Genomic DNA, 22,312 nt, shown 5'->3' with positions numbered 1-22,312 from the left:
TGACGATATGATTCGAAAACGATACGGAATAAATGAATTTAAATTTATCATAAATAAGTTTGGATCATAATCGGATTAATCTGTTTAATATGATTATTAATCGTGTTATTTTCAGGTTGACCCATTTAATTCAAAATTGACATGTTATAACTCATTTATTAAACATGTCAATTTCAACCCAACATGATTGTAACACCCTATCCCAAATCGCACCGGAATCCGTGCATGTTGACCGAGATTGACCGTTGACCGAGCGAATCAAAAGTTGACTTTTTGTCCCAGTTGAAATTTCTAGTTGACCAGGGTATCGTGGCGAAGTGCATGATGCCTCGAGTTCGTAGACTAGTAGCATGTCGAAAACGGAGCTATGGTTTGAAAGTTATGGGCAAAACAAGTTGAGGTGTAAACAGTCCAAAAGGTGCCAGGAGTTGACTTTTTTCTTGTGGTGTAATTTTGTTTTGACTCTTGTATGGTTGTAAAGTACTCGTCAATAATAGTTCATAGACTAGCGGCACGCTTAAATCGGACGTTTGGTTAAAAAGTTATGGACGTTTGAAGTTCGCCGGATACTGTAATATTTTATTATATCTAGCTTAAGTGCACAGTGACACCACGTGTCAACACCTGATTGGTCAACGTGGAATGAACAGTATCACACGGTGGCTTTTATTTGACAAAAATTTCAGGGAAGAGAGAGAAAGAGAGAGAGGAGAGAGAGAGAGAGAGAGAAACCGACCGGCCGCCAGAATTTTCAAATTTTCCGGCCGATTCACGTTACACACGCCGGCCAGACGGACACCCCTCCCCATTTTCGGCAAAACCCCAAAGTTTCACGGCCATTGGTCGCCGGATGCGCCCGGATCGAGACGGCGAAGATCGGCGGCGATTTTTCCCTCCACCGCCGTTTGACCCCTTTCCGGCCATTTTTAGGCCACACGCGCCAGCCATCCCTCACCACCTCCTCAAGTTCGGCCTACCCACCAAATTTCACGGCCACCAGACCTCCGACGCGCCGGGATCGAAGCTTTTTCCGGCTAGGGGCCGAAAATTTTCAAACCCCGATTTCTCCGCCGTCCGGTCTCCGTTTGCCTCACCGCCGATCCCGTTGGATTCCTCTCCCCTCGATCTACAAATCTGCAAAAAATCTCAGCCAACGGCCACCGCACGCGCCGCCGCCGGCGACGGTTGCCGGTGACCGCGGCGGCTCGCCCGAAGTTACTGTTCCGGCGAGTACCCAGTCGCACCGCCGGTCCTTGTCCACTGTGTTCGACCTCCTGAACCCGAATCCGGCATCCTTTTCCGCCAATTTGCGACGGTTTGGGAGAATTGAGGAGTCGAAACCCGAAAGCTTTCCGGCGAGATTCCGGCCACCTCGAGTCCAATCACCGGAAAGTAAGACCGAATCCGTGATCCTCATCACTCAAGCTTCGATTCGGTATATAACTCGTAATTTTTAGTTGTCGTTGTGTTCGCTCCCCGGGTACCCATTTGGGAATTACTCGATTATAATATTAATATATTTGGTTGGTATACTGTGGATGTCTTAGGTGCACGCGCAAGTAGTGGAGTTGATCCTGCGGAGGATCTTAGCTGATTTACGCGCTTAAGGTGAGTGACCCACCTTTAAAAATATTTTGGGCAATTAATTATGTTTGATTGGTATTTAAATTATGCTCATGTGGTGCGATTTAATTTTGGTTTTATTGTGATTTAATTTATTTATTATGCATGAGCAAAGTATATTTCGGTAATAATCGTACGAGGTTTTAAATATTATTTTCGGGCATAATTGGGTTAAATATTTTATGAAAATATTTGTTTAAATTGTATAAATTATCCCGCGGTATTTTAATTGTTGAACCTCGTATTACGAAAAAATTATGGTTTATTTATTATCGATGTTTTCGTACCGATTTGTTAAATAAAAATATGTGGGATGGTAAGTGAGAAATTTTGGTATATTTCCCACGGTAATTTTGGAAAACGGTACAGTTGGTTTTATAATTATTTTAGACGCATTCATACAGTATTGGTGTTCTGGTATATGTATATGTGGTTTAGCTCGCAAGTATTATTATTTCACCCGTGAGTTGCCATTGGACCGTGGGCAGGCAAGTTTGTTATTGGCCACAGCCGCCCCCCTCCTTGGCCGGGATGATGGTTTCAGCAGCGGTACTGTCGGGACGCCGAATTGCCGTTTGCAAGTTTCTCTTTTTAATTTCCCCGCCAGTCGGTGCTCAGGACGCTGGGTATCGGAGGGCATCACCGGTATATGGTGTGATGCGTCAAGTGTAATTTTCAAATAAAGTTTCAAACCCCAAAGGTGTTCAAAAAATTGTTTATTATAATTTATTACATTTTAATTATATATTGGGGTATTTATTTATTTATTATTTATCAAATGTTTAATCCCTTGGTTTTCGGGAAGTACGAATATCGGGTTTTGTGAAATCGTTTTAATAAAGGAAGATTTCCAATGGAGTGATTGGTGAGAGTTTTGAGGGAAAATTTTCATTTCCAACTGTTATTATATATTTATTAATTGTTGGTATTAATTCAATTCCCTTATTTGTTATATTATTATTATTATTATCATTAAAGGTGTTCAGTAGTTAGGGTCACTCATTGAAATGATTAGCATCTCACGTTTTTAAGTTCCGTTCCCTTAGGTGCAATGGGTGGTAGACGTTCTTCCGGAGCGAACCAATTTTCCGCTGCTATCGTGTTTCGAGGAGTACCTTTGTACTCATTCATTTCAGTTGTATATTTATTTCATCTTTGTTGTATTTCTGTTGATTAGTACTTCATAAAGCTCTGTATACTATTTGGACACTTATGTTTTATTTATGCACTGATTTACCGCTATTGTTGTGAAGTGCTGTGAATTGTGGAACCAACTTGTAGTTTTGCGGGAGGAATAAGGGGGTGAATTTAAAAGTGTGTTTTCAGTGCAGGTAAATTTTGGTAAGTCCTACCCTTAGGGGAGGTGCTGCCGGATTTTCCGTTGGAAGGTTCGGTGGTATTTTCCTGGGATCAGGGCTTGTCTAGGGTTCCGGGGAGGAATTCTGGACGGGTCGTGATACGATTATATACCTATTACAACCCATTTAAATTTAATTGTAAATTACAATTTTATCCGTAATATAATATTTAATAAGTAAAAGATATTATAAATTAAAAAACTTGTAGATGTTGTAAAAGTAATTTTCTATTATTAATTTAAAAAAATAAAATAAAAACATAAAAAAAAATTCAAATCACTAACACTCCACCACATGATTAAAAACCCTAATCGTCATTTTGTGCTCCAGCTCCAAACCGCACTCTACAGTTCCATCGCTAACCAAAAGCTTTTTCTTCCTCTCTCTCTCTCTCTCTCTCTCTCTCTCTCTCTCTTTTCTTTGTTCTGGTCTTTTCTTCTTTCTTCTCATTGATTTGGTGCCCTAAATTTTGAAAGAACAAAGGAGAAGAAGCTGCTATCAATAGACACAGTGTGTGAAGTCCCACATCGGTTAGAAAGGGGAACGAAACATGGCTTATAAGTGTGTGGATACCTTTCCCTTGAAGGCGCGTTCCCATGAGAGAAAGTAAAAGCGTGAGGGGTAGGATTGGGCTCACCACCTAGCTTCCAAAGCGGACAAAATCTAGGTTGGGCCTGGGAAGTCCGGGCTAGTGGGACTGGCAGGTAGGGGTTGGAAGAGGATTCCCCCTAACCACTAAGACTCATTTTAAACCCTTGAGGGCTGGTTGTAAGAGGATTCCTCAGGCTCAAAGAGGACAATATCTGCATGCGGGTGGTCTGGGCTGGGCTGTTACACGATGAGTCTTCAAGTCAATGCCATTTTCTATTTTTATTAGATTTTTGAGTAGATAAAAAAAAATTTATATGAAGCCCTCAGCTTATTTGAAGAAATGGAGTTGAAATGTTAGGAGTGCATATTTTGTTTTGTTTTGTTGGTATTTTCAATGAGAATTTGTGATTTGGTAAGGAAAAATTTGGTTTCAAAGGACTTCGTTTCTGGCTTTTATAAGATTTTTTCAGTGCTTTGCTGGGTAAGAGAAATGTGTGTATTGGGAATTGGGGAGTGATGCTAGACTTCGGGGAATCGGTGTGTGAAGGTGTTTTAATTGTCTTTGATATTTATGTATATTGAGTGAGATGAAAATTCATGATTGGTAATGCAATTTTTTCTTATTGGTCTTTCTGAATGATCATAATAGGAACAAAATAAAAAAAAATAAAAAAAATAAGAACTTTAGAAACCACCTTAATATAGTTTGGATGTTTTCTTTTGGTGCTTGAGATCATATTTGATTATAGAAGAATAATAAAGTTGCATATTTTGGCTAGTGCTGAGTAACTGAAGATGTGGCATTTGTGTTTGAATTGCTTTTTGGAAATATTCCAAGCTTCATCCTTTGTATTATATAAGCTTTGGTATTTTTGTGCCACTAGTGGTTAAATAAAAAATATGGATTCTTTTAATGAATAATTATGAAACTTGACAATCTTTTTTATCTTAAGGAAAAGAATTACTAGTGTCTATTTAAATCCCTTGAATTGTAAATTTAAATTTTATTTCTTTTTGTGGAGAGTTCAAATGATTATTTTTATAAATATCTTGAATTGTATTATTTTGGTTGGAGTGATTGCATAGAGATCCGACCATCTTATACCTCTTATAGCTTGGGAAATGAAAAATTATATGTGAATGTGTGTATAGATATTTTGCTTTGTAATTTTGAAATAAAAAATTATATGCATATTTATTATAAGGTTATTACAATATTTTATTTTAATATATAATTTATTTTATTGAAAACATGTAGATAAATATGGATGGACTTCAAGTAAATCTTGAATCAAGCAGCTTTGAAATGCCTATTAATTTAGAAGATGATGCAAGTCCTATGAAGGGAATCACAAGTGAGCATTAAGTGAAGCGCAAGAGAAAACTTACTTCAAAGCCTTGGTCTTACTTTGATGTGCTTTTGTTGGATATTAATGGTAAGCAAAGACGTAAGTATAAAGATTGTGGTACAATTTATCTCTGTGATAGTAAATATCGAACGGACAATTTGATGCATTATTTACAAAATTGTGTGAGAAGAAACGCTCGTGATATAGGCCAATTATTAATATCTTAAGATAGAGGGACTATTTCATTGAATGCATCTAAATTTGACTTTGAGCATTTTTGAGAATTAGTAACTTCAACCGTAATCATGCACGATTTGCCTTTTTTATTTGTTAAGTATGATGGAATTAAAGCCATATTTCAATATTTGCATCTTGATATACAACTTGTTTTTAGAAATATTGCTAAGTCAGATGTTCTTCAAATTCATTTGAAAGAAAAAAGTAGGATAAAATGCATGTTGGATGCAACTCCTAGTAGAATTTATTTGAGTTCTGATTTATGAACTTCTGCAACTACCAATGGACATACATGTCTTACTTGCCACTTCATTGACAAAGAATGGATTTTGTAGAAAAAAATGTTAAATTTCTGTTATATGCCACCTCCACATACTGGCATAACATTGGCGGAAAAAATATACTCTTTGATGTATGAATGAGGAATTGAGAAAAAGTTATTTTCTTTAATTTTAGATAATGCTTATGCAAATGATGTGCCTATTGATATATTAGCTACTCAATTGAAATTAAAGGGGGCTGTAGTTTGGGATGGTGATTTTTTTCATCTTAGATATTGTGCTCATATCATTAATTTAGTAGTACAAGATGGGTTGAAGAATATTGATAATGTTGTTCACAAAATTAGGAAAGTATTAAATATGTAAAGGGGTCACAAGCAAAAAAGCAAAAGCTTTTAGAATATGTTAAATTGTTGTCAATGGACTCTAAGAGAGGTTTGAGGTAAGATGTGCCTACTGGATGGAACTCTACATATTTAATGCTTGAAAGTGCATTGTACTATCGGCTTGCCTTTTATCATTTGGAACTAAGTGATTCAAATTATAAGAGTTGTTCTTCTAGTCATGAGTGGGAGAAGATCGAAAAGATAAGTAAATTCTTGGGTTTGCTTTATGATATCACTTGCATATTTTCGAGAACTAAATATCCTACTCCAAATTTGTACTTTTACTCAATTTTTATGTTACATTGAAAGAAAATATTGAAAATGAGGATGAGTACTTGAGAACAATGGGTAATCAAATGCTTAAAAAATTTAAAAAGTATTGATCAGATTTTAGTATGATATTAGCCATTGCAGTGGTTGTGGATCCTCGATATAAGCTTCGATTTGTAGATTGGTATTATAAAAACATTTATGGAGCTAATGGTTCTAGTGAGTTCATACGAGTTAAGAGCAAATTATTTTCGATATATAAGGAGTATGTTCAAAACAATCCTTCGACATCTTCTATGCATTCTTTGGAGAAAGAAAAGAGTATTGTGTCTTGCGGTGTTAGAGGAAATGAGATTGCTTTTAGAAAGACAGCTAGTGCCATTTTGAAGGTAAATGATTCTTAAATTTTTTATTTTTATTTTTATTTTTTTGTATCCATATTAATTAGTGATTATTTATATTTTTTTTGAAACTGAATCTTATTGAGATTTTTATTTTCTAATAATGTAGAAATTTAATATTTGTGAAATTGAGGAGTAAGGTGCCAATAAAAAAAAAAAATCACATTTGCAGCTTTATTTAGAGGAGCCAAAGATGGCTACTGAAATTGAGTTGAATGTGCTTGATTTTTGGAAAGCAAACCAATTTTGTTATCTTGAAGTTGCTTCAATGGCTCGTGATTTATTGAGTATCCCTATATCCACTATTGCCTCTGAATATGCTTTTAGCATTGGTGGATGAATGTTAGATCAATTTCGTAGTGCATTAAAGCCTAGTGCTGTTGAAGCAATAATTTGTACAAGAAATTGGTTATTTGAAGAAAAATGTAATTATTTTTATTAATGTTTTCTTCATTTCATTTGTGTATATGAAACTTTTAAGGTTATATAACTGTTAATTTGTTTTCAATTAGACTTAACGTATTAGTAGAGGTCAAACTTATTTATTTCCTAAGGGGTAAAATTTGTTTGATTTTATATTTATAAATATTGAGGTGAGCATTGGATAAAATGTAGATAACCATTATTTTAGAAAAAAAGAGAACTGCTTCTTTTTTTTTTTTTTCCAATTCAATTTTTTCTGCTTTTTATGTTTATTATGATAAATAGTAATGATTTTTTGGTTTCACTAATTTATGCAATGCATAGAAAAGTTTCAAGCACAACTTGATGATCTCACTGGAGATGTTTTAAGTTGTGATATTAGTAAAGAAGAATCTTCAAATCATTGTTCTAATTATGCCGATACTCAAACATAAGGTAATATCAATCTTAAAAAATTGTTTAACTTATTTTATTATATTTTAACATTTTAGTTTCTATTTTATATTTAATTGATTGTTTTTTTTTTATTTACTTGAACATGATGATTCGAAGTCGAATTGTTGAGCACCAAAAATTAACATATTTGGTTTAGAGTTTGGACATTGACAAATAAATTAGGAACATAATGACGGTCGTCTTTTTTCCTTTGTTTTTAGATGTACTAATGTTACAATTGGAGACTATATCTACATAGTTGTGATGCCATTTATTTTACTTTGTATTGATGAGGTAGTATTATCAACAGTTATGGATAGTGAAATGTTAATGTTGGTGCATTGAAACTTTTTTTTTTTAAGCACGTGTATTGAGACTTTTTTTTTTTTTTTGGGTAAATACATGTATTGTGGATTAGGATTTGCAAATATAATTAGATGGTATATTACTATGACATTTAAATATTGTATCTTAATTGTTTAAGAAGGTATTTTAATGCTTAAATTATTTTTATGTTTTTTTTTTAATTATTATTTTTAAGTCATTTTTAAATAAGGAGCTTGATTTTCAAGTTAGTAGAATAGGTACATTAATAAACAAGTTAATTTTTAATAAATAGGTTAATTTTGGATTAATATATTAATTTTCAGATTAATAGGTTAATATTCAGGTCAATAGATTAACATAATTCGTTAAAATAATCTTGTTAATTGGGTTTTGTTGTGTTAATCTGTTTATAAACAGATCGAATTAGTATTTTAGATATCTGATATAATTAATTAACGAGTCGGATTTGAGTTAAACATTTTTAACACAATAATTAAACGGGTCGATATAAGTTTGACACGTGAATACGGATTGCCAGTTCTACTTTGGACTTAAAATATATCTTATAAGAAATTAGACATTTAATTAAATATAAACTCATATTTCTAAATATAAACATAAATATAAATAAACAATATACACTTTCAAAAACTAAATTAAAAGAATTAAAAAAATTTTAAAAAAATATATTTATTTAATCTAAACGTTTGATTTAATTTACTGAACAAAGAAAAAAGATAAAGGATTCTTTTTCCTTATATTTTATTAGTGGGAATAACTTTTCGTGTTCAATGAGGAATGATTATTTTCATCAATCAAACATACCCTTAGGAAAATAGAGAAGATTGAGTGTATTAGTTAATAGCTAATGGTGGACAGTAGCTGTGTAATTTTATTTTATTTTATTTTTTAATGACGATAGATGTATAATTTGGTGCAACATTTTTAATTGCAGTACATTATGACTGTTACCAAAAATAAAAATCATCACTTTATATATTTTCAGCCAGTAACTAATAAGTAGTCTTTTTTTCTTTAAAAAAAAATAATAAATAGTCTTTCTAATTTTTGATTTTATCATTCATATATATATATATATATAAGTGAATTTTAAATCTCACGCCTACAATAAAAGAAAAAAATGATCAAACGAAATCACTCATATCCTTTTTTTTTGGTAATGGTTATTATTGCATTTACCAAAAAAAAAAAAAGAAAAAAGAAAAAACGTTATTATTGAAAAAAAAAATTATGGGTCCCATAATATTAATGAACAAATCTAAATTGATTTTGGAAGGACTAAAACCTCTTTTTCCAATCCATCCTTCCTCGCCTTACCAAACAACGAACTCTCCCATTTTAATTAATTAATTAATTTATTTTTTCGTTCCTCTCACAATTTTTTCTTCCTACCAAATACATACTATTATTCATAAATTTTTAGTTGAGAATTTAATATTGTCATTAACTCTTTTTTTTTTTTTGGGTAAATTTTTGGTCATAGCTTAAATGTGCACATGTAGGTAATGGAAATATTAGAAATATTTCCAGAGTATTTAAGACTCAGTACTCTCCAAAAACTCATTAACGCTGTTGAGCACCGTTTCTTTTTTTGTGCCTTGGTTTCTCCACCTCATCCGTTGAATGAAGCTGTTGCATCCTCTTGATAAAAGAAAGGAAAGGAAAGAAATAAAATGAAATAAAGTGGTAAAAAAATAATCAGAGTACAATATAAATTAATTTGGTGGGCACTATGAAATTTATGAGTTTACTTCTTGACCTCTGCGACTGGTTAAACACCCACCTTTTTATGATCTTTCTCTGAAATAGTGGATGTTCATGGATTCAACAAGAGCCGCTCCCCACCATTCCCTCTCCCACATACCACTAATTAAAATAAATGCCCTCTTTCATACCTCTTCAAAATAATAATAATAATAATAATAAAGATTGCTTTTGAGGCATTGTCATTTTTGGCACCACAAAAAATATTACTTCATCTCTACCTATAAGTTCCTGGATATTGAAAATCTTAATTGTTAACGAGAGACAATTATTTACCATAAAAATGTATTTTTTTAGCGTTAACGAAGTTTACACAGAAATTAGGTGGGAAAAAAATCTAGCTAACTGGATTTAGAGCCAATTGTCCTCTGATTTTTTACTTTTTACCTTTTTTTTTTTTTTTTCCCTTGATCATGGGGATGGGGATGCTGCTATTTGCCCAAAAAATGAAAAAAGAAATTGTAATAAAACAATGCAGCTTCAATGGAGGAGGTGAAGAAGCCAAGGCGCAAAAAAGAAACGTTGCTCAGCGGCGTTAGTAAGTTTATGGAAGACTATCTAACATGGAAATCAGCCACATGTCCTCAAATGAAAAGGAGGAGTACTGAATCTTAAATACTCGAAATATTTCCATTACTTACATATACACGTTTAAGTTTTTACCAAAAAAAAAAAAAAAGGAAAGTTAATGACAAAACTAAATTCTCAACTAAAAATTTATGAGTAATAGTATCTATTTGGTAGGAAAATAAATTGAATGATTGGAACTTAAAAAATAAAAAAAATAAAAAATAAATGGGAAAGCACGTTGCTTGGTAAGGCGAGGAAGGATGGGTTGGCATAGGAGGTTCTAATCCTCCCAAAATCAACGTAGATTTGTTCATTAAATATTATGGGACCCATAATTAATTTTGTTATTTTTTTCAATAATAATTTTTCTTTTGGTAAATGCAATAATAACTATTACCCAAAAAAATATATATATATATATTACCAAAAAAAGGATATGAGTGATTTCAGTCAATCATTTTTTCTTTTATTGTAGGTGTGAGATTCAAAATTCACTTATATATATATCTATATATGAATAATTAAATTAAAAAAGTAGAAAGACTATTTATTATTATATTTTTAAAGGAAATATGACTACTCTACTTATTAATTAGTGGCTGAAAATATATAAAGTGATTATTTTTATTATTAATTATTATTTTTTTTTCCGTAAGTAATAATAGATCTGGCAGTGTCAGTTATTCACGTTCCATCATGCTTTTTTTTCCGTAAGTAATAATAGATCTGGCAGTGTCATTTATTCAGGTTCCATTATGCTTTTATTAAAAAAATAAAAAATGTCCCATCATGCTTTGAGATATCGGGCAATTCACCTGTATACACAACATGATGTCTGCCCCACTATACTGTTTTATTTTAAAACGTTCATTTGATTTTATATATACATCCCGATGTATAGTGTGCTTAGTCCCATATTATAAAAGGTACATCATCAGCTTTTTTTTTGAAATTTGGCATCACTGCGCCAGATGTTTGGCGCCCCTAAACCCCCCGCCCCCCCGGCCCTCTGAACTTGCGCCTCTTGGGCGCAAGTAGCAGCGCCTTACCACTGGGCCATGCTGCTTCGTCGTACATCATCAGCTAATTTTTTTTTAAAATTCAGTTTATTATTGACAAAAATCTGAAGGCGCTGCATGATTCTTAATAATATTTTATGCATATATATATAGTCCGTTTATGATGCAGACGGTCCTCATACGGACCACAGTATTGGTGATGATTTTTAATAATATTGGTGACGATTTTCTAAAAAACCGTTGTTAATAATATGAAAAATCATTACTAATACTGCGATCCTCATGTGAACCGTCCTCACTATAGAATTTCCATATATATATATATATATAATGCCACTGTTAGAAGTTTCAACTGTTATGTATTTCTTTTTATTTACCAAAAAAAACTGTTATGTATTTTTTTTTTTTTTTGGCACTAATGAAGTATCCATTATTTTACTAACACTTTGGAATCCAAAGTTTGGATATATAAAATTTTTGTCTGGTCATCAAAACAAGTAAAGATAGATTAAATGATAAGGATTATAAGATAATCTTAAATTTTATATATGTAATACTTGTATGGGTAGGATTTATTTCGAGTAATAAATCCTCTTTTTAATTCAATAAATTCAGTAAGCTTTTTAAATAAGGTTTGATTTTTAAGATTTCAAACTTTTTAAATAAGGTTTGATTTTTAGGATTTCAAGATAAATGGATGAGATGACGCAGCTGAGCAAAGTATTAATTCGAAGATGTTTCCGAGAGGATTGTATAAGTAGCATTTGAAGTTGTGAAATCACGTCTAATAGCGAGACTGGCTTGCCTACAGAAACGTCTTCTTTGAAAATTCTAGTAGAGTCTTAGCTATTCAATATAGAAAACTTTCATAAAACATGTCTAACAAAATCGCTTGAATAGGATTAAATTAGGAAAGTCAATATCTTCCTAATTTGTGGCTATGTGGTCTAACCTTTTAGCTTAGTGAATCGATTTTCTTTAAGAATAAGAAAGCATAATGCGAATAATATATAAATACCTCCTCTATTCTTTATAACAAGATATGCACATTCTTATAAAAATTCTAGATTTTGTTTTTGGTGCTCAAAGTACATCATCTTCGGAATGTTTTAATCTACCTTAAAAACTTCCCGTTCTCTCTGTTTTATAGATAAGGTTTTAATCTCATCACGTGGCGCCTCATGGGAAATCAAATTCTTGCATTAACAATACTTGTAATACAAATTAACATATTACCAAATGACATATAAGAGAGATTCCATTTTATTTATTTATTTTTATTTTACTACAACCATGATATAAAAAGTATGAATACAAAAGATATAGCGCTAAGCAACTTTAATCATTAATTTTATAAAAATAATAATAATTATTATTATTATTTTTATTATAATTTAATAATTAATTTCTACATATATATATATATATAGATATATATGTAAGAAAGACACTATTGAAAATTTATTAAAGGATGGCCCATATGGCTATACCCCTTTTTTATTTTATTTTATTTGATAATATGAGCCATCCCATAAGTCATCTTTTATGCCGCTTAATAATAATAATAATAATAATACTTAGCAGCTAAAAACCCACCAACTTTCTAATAAGCCTATGCACAAAACAACTGAAAGTGCAACTGAAGCTAGCAAGTCAAGCATTGCAATGCTTATAAACCTTTTTTTTTTTTTAATTTTTAAATTTTTATAAGCAAGCTAACTTTTTTTTCTTTTATCATTAATTTTGCCATAAATTAAACCCGGATATTGGATAATATCTATGCCATTATATTGATTAAAATAATCGCTCTGATTTGAAGGTTTTCCTCTCTCTGTCTCTCTCTCTCTCTCTATATATTTATATATATACATATAACACCACTATTAGAAGTATCAATTTTTTTTTCTTATTCACCAAAAAAAAAAAAAGAAGAAATTTATCATTGACAAAATAGTATATCCTAGATACATGAATAAATGAATCACTAGCCGTAAGCTATATTCATAAAATTTTCGTTTGGTGATAGAAACAACTGCAGATCGATTAAATGATAAGGATTATAAGATAATCTTAAATTATGAATGGAATACTTTACAATAAATATAAACACATTACCCAGTGACACATATGAGATTGTTTTTATTAATTATTTTTTATGCCAGGATTATAATAATTTTTTTTAATTTAAAGAAGGGGGGCTTGACTAGAAGCATGATATGAAGGTGTGGAAATGAAAGACAAACTACTAAACAACCTCACTCATGAGTTCTTTTATCCCAAAAAAAAAAAAAAAAAAAAAAAAACAACCCTCACTCATGAGTTTTATGAAAAAAATAATAATAATTATTATAATTTAATAACTAATTTCTACATATATAAAATAAACGACAATATTGAAAATTATTTAAGGATGACCCCCTTTTTTTTTTTTCTTTCTTTTTTTTTTTTTTTTTTTGGTGATCATATGACCCATCCCCTTCTGGCGCTTAAAATAATAATAATAATGAACATGGCAGCTGAGAAACCCACCACACTGTCTAAGCGTATGCACAAAACAATTGTTAACTGAAAGTAAAGCTAGTAAGCAAGCATTGCTTATAAACTCCTTAAGAGACAAACCATTTTCGTTCTTAGAGCTCTTTTTCTCTCTCACTCTCTACAACTTTGCTAATATTATCAATGGCTGATCTGAACACGTCAATTTTGTCTTCCAAATCGCTGTACAACACCCGCTTTCTCTCTGCTGCTACCTCTCAACTCCATATCCAACCTGCCTTTTCTTTCTTCCCAAGCTGGAAGAGGATCAACCTCCTCACACCCGTCCATCCCATTTCCGCTGTGAAAGCAGCCAACAAGCCATCGTCGTCTTCATCGAAGGTTTCAGTGCCATCAGCGGCGAGTGCTGGAAAGTGGAGTCCAAATAGTTGGAGATCACGGAGGCTGTTGCAGATTCCTGAGTACCCAGATAAGGATGAGCTGGAGTCGGTACTGAATACCATCGAGAACTTCCCTCCTATCGTGTTCGCTGGCGAGGCGAGGAGCTTGGAGGAGAGGTTGGCTGAGGCGGCCATGGGAAGTGCATTTCTATTGCAAGGTGGTGATTGTGCGGAGAGTTTCAAGGAGTTCGGTGCCAACAAAATAAGGGACACCTTTACACTACTTCTCCAGATGGGTGTTGTTCTTATGTTTGGTGGACAAATGCCTGTTATCAAGGTTGGTCCATGTTGTTTATTTTAGATTGTAGTTGTTCTTATTTCCCAAAATTATTCTTGAACTATAAACAGAACGATTTCAGCTGTAATTTTCAGGATTTTTTTTTTTTTTTAAATGGGTGAATGATCAACGGTGAAACAAATGATAATTTATATGGTTTTTTATTAAAAGATTTATTTTTATTTTAAATAAAAAATCTAAAATTAAATATTTCAATTATAATTTATCATATTAGATGGTGATCGTTATCGGTAACAAATAAAAAAAAAAAATTTGGACACATTTGGGACATATTTTTTGCCTGTTTCATGTGACTTTCATTATTTTTATGAAATTTTTTTTTATTTTCCATAAAAAATAAAAACTTTTTTTAAAATGAACTAAGATATTAATACTGATTATCCACTAACAGAAACAAGAAAATAGGCATAAAAGATCTCCATTCCTTTATGAGTAGGAAAATTAGAATTTGAATACTAATTGACAATGTTGTTTTGTTGTAACACAGGTGGGCAGAATGGCTGGTCAATTTGCAAAGCCAAGATCAACGGATTATGAGGAACAAGATGGAATGAAGCTGTTCAAGTACAAAGGGGATCTTATAAATGGTGCTGCATTTGATGAGAAATCTAGAACTCCAGATCCTCAGAGATTGATAAGGGCTTACTGCCAGTCTGCAGCTACACTCAACCTTCTTAGGGCCTTTGCAACCGGTGGGTATGCTTCCTTGCAAAGGGTTACTAAGTGGAATCTTGATTTTGCCCAGCATAGTCAACAAAGAGATAGGTGGGTATATATATATATATATATATTTTAAATTTAAAATATTCGATGGGATATAACAACTTTTAACATTTATCATATAATCATCCCTTATTTATTTTGTTAAAAAATTAGTGTTATTACATTAAAAATATTCTCTTACAAACTATTTTCGAAACATATAATATGAACAATAAAAATGGAATCCATATAATCCTATAAAAATTTAATGTATACCTTCACAAGTTTACTTTAAATTTTTAATATTAAAAAATAAAAATATTAAAGGATTAACATATAAAATCAGATGGACTAGCTACTGTATACTCTATTTTTTATTGTCCACATCATTATGTTTTTTAAAATAAGCAAATCACTTATATATATATATAAATATTATATGCACTAAATATGTATACCTTTGTCATATATACAGTTTAATAAGCTATTGAGATGATACATAGAGCTTTGGGGACGAGTGATAACATAACATGGTATTGTGATCAATATTAATGACTGTGAGTTTTGGTATTTGAACGGGCCAGTCTACTTATACAAGATTAGATGGTAAAATAGATGGTAACCTCACAATAGAAGCATATGCATGGATATGGATGAGTTTCAATTAATTAGTTGATATTTAAGAGAAATTGAGTTATAATTTGTTTTTTTGTTTCTTCGACGATATCATAAATAACAGGTATAAGGAGCTCGCGCATCGAGTGGATGAGACCTTAGGATTTATGGATGCTGCTGGACTTACAACTGACCATACTATCATGACAAAAACAGAATTCTGGACATCGCATGAGTGTTTGCATTTAGCTTATGAGGAAGCACTCACAAGGAAGGATTCAACTTCTGGTCTGTACTATGATTGCTCTGCCCACATGGTTTGGGTTGGGGAGCGTACTCGCCAATTGGATGGTGCACACGTAGAGTTCCTAAGAGGAGTTGCCAATCCTCTTGGCATTAAGGTGTTTGACAAAATTACAGTGCACGCCTTCTCATGGATTAGAATCCTTTGTTCAATTTTTTTCTATCTCCATTCTTATTCGACCAGTGATAACAAAGAGACAAAGTAAACTAAGCAGAAAAAGAGTGACACTTTTTTATAAATGCATATCCAGGTGAGCGAAAAAATGGATCCAAAAGAGCTGGTTAAGCTGATAGAGATATTAAATCCTCGTAACAAGCCTGGAAGGATCACAGTAATTTCGAGGATGGGTGCGGAGAACATGAGAGTGAAGTTTCCTCATTTGATCAGAGCTGTCCGTCAAGCAGGGCAAATTGTAACATGGGTCTGTGATCCCATGCATGGGAACACCATCATAGCTCCCTGCGGACGAAGAGCACGTCCTTTTGATGCCATTCTTGTATGATTATCAGCTTTCCTTAATTGTCTTTTTTACTGCATTGAATTTGCATGTTTGACTTTTTTATTGTTTGATCATAAGTACTTGACATATATATTTAATATATATATATATATATATACAAAAATATTTGAGTGGGCGATATGAGGCAAGATATATTGCTCGATAGATAGCCCACAGATTCAATCAAATGATTACATTTAATCCAAACATGAATCTGTGGCTATCGAGCAATATATACCATGCTCCACGTCCCCACTAAAATATTTATATATATATATATATATATATCTATACATACATAATGAATTGAAATATTGTAGGCTGAGGTGAAAGCATTCTTTGATGTGCATGATGAAGAAGGGAGTCATCCGGGAGGAATACATCTGGAGATGACTGGACAGAACGTGACGGAGTGTATCGGAGGGTCTCGGACGGTGACTCTGGATGACCTGAGCTCACGATACCACACACATTGTGACCCTAGACTGAATGCTTCTCAGTCTCTTGAGCTGGCCTTTATTATTGCTGAACGCCTGAGGAACAGAAGAATATTGGCAGCTCCACGTTTACTTTTTTAAGACAGTGGCTCTTATGACATATCCTGGTGTATTTTTTGTTTTTTTGGACGAAACATCTTGATGCATTTTAGTAGTAAAAAAAATTCTAAGGGTATCATATCTATACATATATATATATATATATATTGTTTTTGCTTCAAATAAGGGCTGTAGTTTTTAACCATCTATAAATTTGAATTTTATAAGGTATATATAGTCATGTTCTAATAAATTACTAGCTTATCTTATGGAGACCATATAGCAGTAAAATCATTAAATTATGTACAAAAATATTAATTTGCTACAATTATTTTTATTTTTATTTTTTAGTATTAAAATTCAAAATAAAAAATAATATTTTTAATAATAGCCAATTAAATTGTCATATATTCTATATAAATACTATTTAAAATTTTAAAATATATATATATATATATTTGTATTTTTTTTCTTAATATTATTGCTATATCAATATCATATACCATAAAGTAGATAGATTATATAGTATGCTAGATGAATATCACACACACACACACACACACATATATATATATATATATATATAGAAAAATAATCTTCTAAACTAACGCTAAGTTTATTTTAGATCATCAAGTGATACTTTTATTTTAATTTATTGATTTTTATTTGTATCATTTTTAAATTTGTCTATAGATAGCAAAGAAGGTGAAAAAAGTGAAAAAGGAGGAGTTGAGGATAGGATGTTACATGACCAGTATAAACTTATAGCAATGTACGTTGTTTATAAGATCATTACTTTTTGTTTTTTTTACAATTTGGATCCATTGGAACAAATTGCTATTTGTACATTTTGACACCTTCAATAGTAAATCATTAATTAGATTGACACCCTTAATATTTTTAAATATCAAAATAGTTCATAATATAAAATAAAAACATAATTACGAAGAAAAAAGGCAGTACATTTAAAAGTCTCTATGTATATTTGGAAATTAAATACTATTTGTCACTATCTCTGTAACCATCACTCCCTATATATACTATTTAAATATTTCAAATAATTTAATTCCATACAGTTTCTATCCCAAATGATCTAAATTTTTTTAGAGAAATATTCAATTTAAAATTTAATAAATTTAAAATAAGTTATATATTTTAAAAAGTTTAATAAATTCTTACATACAGAATTTGTAAAAATTCAATAAAATATTTGAAATTAAAGTTGTATTTCATATTAATATTTTTCTTTGCAATTTTACTTCTAAAATCTCTTTAAATTTATATTATTTTTTAAAACATTTTTAAGTTAATGACTTTTTAAATATCCTATATTTTTAAGAAAAATTTACAAAATTTTAATTGAATACACTTGAATTTTAACGAAATTTATAAAATTTATTGAATCTAAATCGAATATCTCTTAACTTATATGAACATTTTTAAAATCTTAATAAAATACTTCTAGATTTTAAACTCTTTTAAAATTCTTGAGACTTTAAATTGAGTACACAGATTCAAGCATTACCTAAGTTTTCTGATGAGAACTTGCTTAGGAGCACAATAAGCTGTAGCCAAGATCCTATACAATTGAAGATGAAACCAATAACACAAGCTCAAGCTAAAAGATTCAAAGAAGCACTAGATTGTTTAATTCATGAGGTATTTAGCTTTCAAGGGAAATTCACTACTAAAGTTGAATAAAAAATGGTCCAATGTATAGGATTACATAGCTTAATTCATGAAAAAACACCTTTGTTGACTTGGCACGATGATGTGGCATATTGTTGAAGTGGCAGAGTGATGGGCAACCATATGATGATGTAGTAGTGTTATGTGGTGTCCTATGTGGCATTTCTATGGACTTGACTTTTCTTTGTGTCCTAGTTATTAATTAATTTTCAAATTTTAATTAGGAATCTCAATTATTTTTGTGTTTATTTTATATTAGGACAAGTATTAAATTAGTTTCCTAATTTGCTTTAATTATGTAATTGGATCATATTTCCTAATTTCAATTAAAGGAACGTTAATTATTCAAATTAAGATTAGAAAGCTATGTTTGAATTAAATTACATTTCTTAATTTCAATTCAAAGAAGATTGATTAGTCAAATTGAGATTAAGAAACTAGGTTTAATGTTAATTTTTGTTTTAGAAAACTAGCTTAATTTAATTTGTACTTTATCTATAGATAAATAGGCATACATTTTAGTTGAATGAAACATTTTAAGAATTTTCAACATAATTGTGAGAGTTATTTTCTAAATTCTTTAAGAACTATTGAACTTATCAAGCTTTTAGTATGGCGTTCAAACCTTAGATTTATCAATAGGTTTTCTATCCCTTATTGTGGCATCATCACTATATATACCAAAGTTTTTAGTCATAAGTTGATTAAGGATTGAAGTTTCCATTAAAACTTATTTTACAACGATCCATGCTTTATTTGTTAAGGATTTAGAAACGAATCAACCTAAGTTCATATTATTTTTATATATATCTCATAACATGGCAATTATCAATTGTATTATTTTCATTGAAAAAAGAAGATTAATTTATTCATATTTTCCTTTTCACTTACTTCCTTGTTAATTTTTCTAAAGATTAGTTTGCAATAAATCCAACTGTTTCTTTTTATTTATTCCTGTAAAAGATGTATATTATATTGTTTAATTAAGTCACTTTTTTTTTTCTTTTAAAAAACAAAAAGTTACAATTTTTTAATATAGGTCGGTCAATCATCGGATGAAAAAAAAAAGGGTGGTTTAGGCATGGTGGCCATCGCCACTGGTGGTACTAATGTGTGCTTATTCAAACATTTGTTATATTATCAGTTAATCCCTTTGCATAATATTTTCATACAAACAAAAAGTTTAGACATTTTAAGAAGCACATAATTCAATAATTGTTTCTTTGTTCATAAGTTATTATTATTGTGTATATATATATATATATATATATAGAGTCTTGCTATAGAGAGCATCATATAAAGAGTGTTTATATGCATCTAACGTTCCACAATGCCAGGCCAGTTAATTTGTACATTCCGCAATATTTTGCAAGGTGCTCGGCGCGCACAAATGCAAAACAAATGGTGTTTTTTATAACAAAATTATATATATATAAAATAAGTTTTTTTTTGCAATGTAAAAAAATCTATACACAGTCCCATAAACATCTAAATTACACCCATTTAATTTTTTTTCCTTAATATCTATCTTCAAAAAAAAAAAAAAGTAGCCAGCCATTGTCCAAAGAAAACAAACAAAAGCAGTCACCACACCGGCAATCCGCTGAAGATGGCCACCGAATCTCCAGTTGGATTCTAGCGATTCTTTGGTGCCGCTCTTTCTTTTTTTATTTTATTTATATTTTTTAAGATTTTACAGTTTTTGTAGTTTTTTCAAAAAAAGAGTTACAGCTATCTATAAAGGTCACTGACGTCACTACCAGGATAAGAGGAAACCTCAAAACTTGATCCAATAGCTTCTTTGCTCTTCCTAAAACTTTTCCATTTTTTAAATCCTAACTAACCAGCTCCATTTTTGGATACCATTCTTGCCTCAATAATTACTCTATATTTTGTTCTTAAGACAGAGAATCACCCACTTCAAATCCAATATTATCATCCAAGACAACAGTTAACTGGGAAAGGAAAATTGATAACCATAACCTTGCTTTGGAGGAAGTTTTAAGGTTTCTAGCATGATGATTTATTGTAAAAGCTAAATATATATATATATATATATATAAATAATAACAATATTATGATAGTATTATAAATTTTTTGGAACTATATAAAATTATTTTTGCATTTCAACTAGAAATGCTTTATTATAAATATATAGAAAAACTTAAAAAAGCTCCATTTGTAAGCGCCTGTGAACATTTAATGTTCCACAAATGTTGTGGGATGTGCAAATTAATTGAAATTTTCTTAACCAGTGTTACGGACGTTAGACACAGACACCCACTGTAGAACTACTGTATAATTTATATATAATTATTTAATATTTCATAAAAAAAAAAATATATATATATATATATACACCTTTTGGAGGGGTAAATGACCCCAAGAGGGACGGAAATATTACAATGTTTAAATTCTCTTTGAATATATTTTTTCCACTTTTTTTTTTTTTTTTTGGGTCTACTTCAACAACATTTTTTGTAATTTTAATCATATGCTTAGTACCATACAGGTTTTTAAAAAAATTTATTACTTTCCAAAAGAAAAAATTTCCAAACTTTTTTAGTCCTACAAAATATTTTTAACTCTTCAAAGTATTTTCTTTTTAGCTATTTTTGTATTTGTACAAATTTACAAATTCCTTTTAAGATTATGTTTCTAAAAATCAATCTTCACAAATAGAACAAGAATGATAAATGAATATAAAAAGAAATATACTATTTGTTTCACTGGTGAATAATCATTGGTGGGATTTATGTGTTAAATGTAATTTAAATAGTTATTTTTAAATGATTTACTTTTAAAATTTTAGAATAAAAAATAATAAAATTAAATATTTCAATTAAAATTTTAACGATTCTCATCAGTTATAACAAATAATAAAATTCATATAAAAGTTGAAAGATTAAATCATGACCTCTGATTGGTTATTTGTTACATGTCATTAGAAGTTAAAAAGCTTAAAAGTAAAGCTTGATGAGGGAAGGTTCCACATCCGTTTCAAATAGGAAGACATGAAAGCAAGAGTAAAATGTCCAGAAAATGTATGAGCTATGATACCAAAGAAAAAAAAATTTATAAAAAAAAAAAAAAAACTAAAATAAATTATCAAAAAAAAAATTTCTTTTGAGTGCTTGGCCCTTTAAATTAAGAAGTGGCTCTTTGCACTAAAAACGATCCGACACTCATTTTTCATTTTGTTATTTTACTTGAAAATTTACCCTTTTTATCTTTTAAAGAATTTTTTTGTGGTCATCAACTTTATAAAGAATTTTATATTTTAGAAATATTAAGTTAATATTATATTTTCCTATAAAAGAATCAATATTTCTTTGGTATTTTTTGGGTAAATATTTCTTTAATTAGATCAAAGAATTATAGATTTTTTATTTTTATTTTTTAATCAAGGGGTGTGGGGATATATGAACTCAGTATTATGGTTGATAATATCATATTTTTAATTATGAAAAACAAATAATGGATTATCTTAAGCTTTAACAGAAACTTTTCTTATCAAAATAAAATAATAAACTTAATTTTTTTTTCCGTACAGATTGTATAAACTATCAAACCCATTTAACAACATTCAAAGCTTCTTTTTTTTTTTTTTTTTTTTGGCTGAAGCAAAGCTTCTATATTTAGCATTCAAAGTTACTCAACCATTAAATTATATTTTTC

General features: G+C 30.5%; 1 protein-coding gene across 3 annotated transcripts; it reads left to right on the top strand.

Annotated features, from left to right (window-relative positions):
• Positions 1-13,551: 13,551 nt before the first annotated feature.
• On the top strand, positions 13,552-17,186 carry LOC125423874 (phospho-2-dehydro-3-deoxyheptonate aldolase 2, chloroplastic). Of its 3 annotated transcripts, none has more exons than XM_048479609.2 (5): positions 13,552-14,268; positions 14,777-15,054; positions 15,731-16,007; positions 16,161-16,406; positions 16,770-16,948. In XM_048479609.2, exons 1-5 carry the CDS (start codon positions 13,735-13,737, stop codon positions 16,800-16,802), a joined length of 1,368 nt encoding a protein of 455 aa, XP_048335566.2. In that variant the 5' UTR covers positions 13,552-13,734; the 3' UTR covers positions 16,803-16,948. The 3 variants fall into 3 exon arrangements, with proteins under 3 accessions (XP_048335566.2, XP_048335565.2, XP_048335564.2); XM_048479608.2 differs by having other exon boundaries at positions 16,767-16,948; XM_048479607.2 differs by having other exon boundaries at positions 13,556-14,268; positions 16,730-17,186.
• The last annotated feature ends 5,126 nt before the right edge of the window (positions 17,187-22,312 follow it).

The sequence above is a fragment of the Ziziphus jujuba genome, chromosome 7 (assembly GCF_031755915.1).
Source record: "Ziziphus jujuba cultivar Dongzao chromosome 7, ASM3175591v1".
Classification (NCBI taxonomy): Eukaryota; Viridiplantae; Streptophyta; class Magnoliopsida; order Rosales; family Rhamnaceae; genus Ziziphus; species Ziziphus jujuba.
The sequence above is the reverse complement of the archived record's forward strand: the minus strand, read 5'-3'. Positions and strand labels throughout refer to the sequence as shown.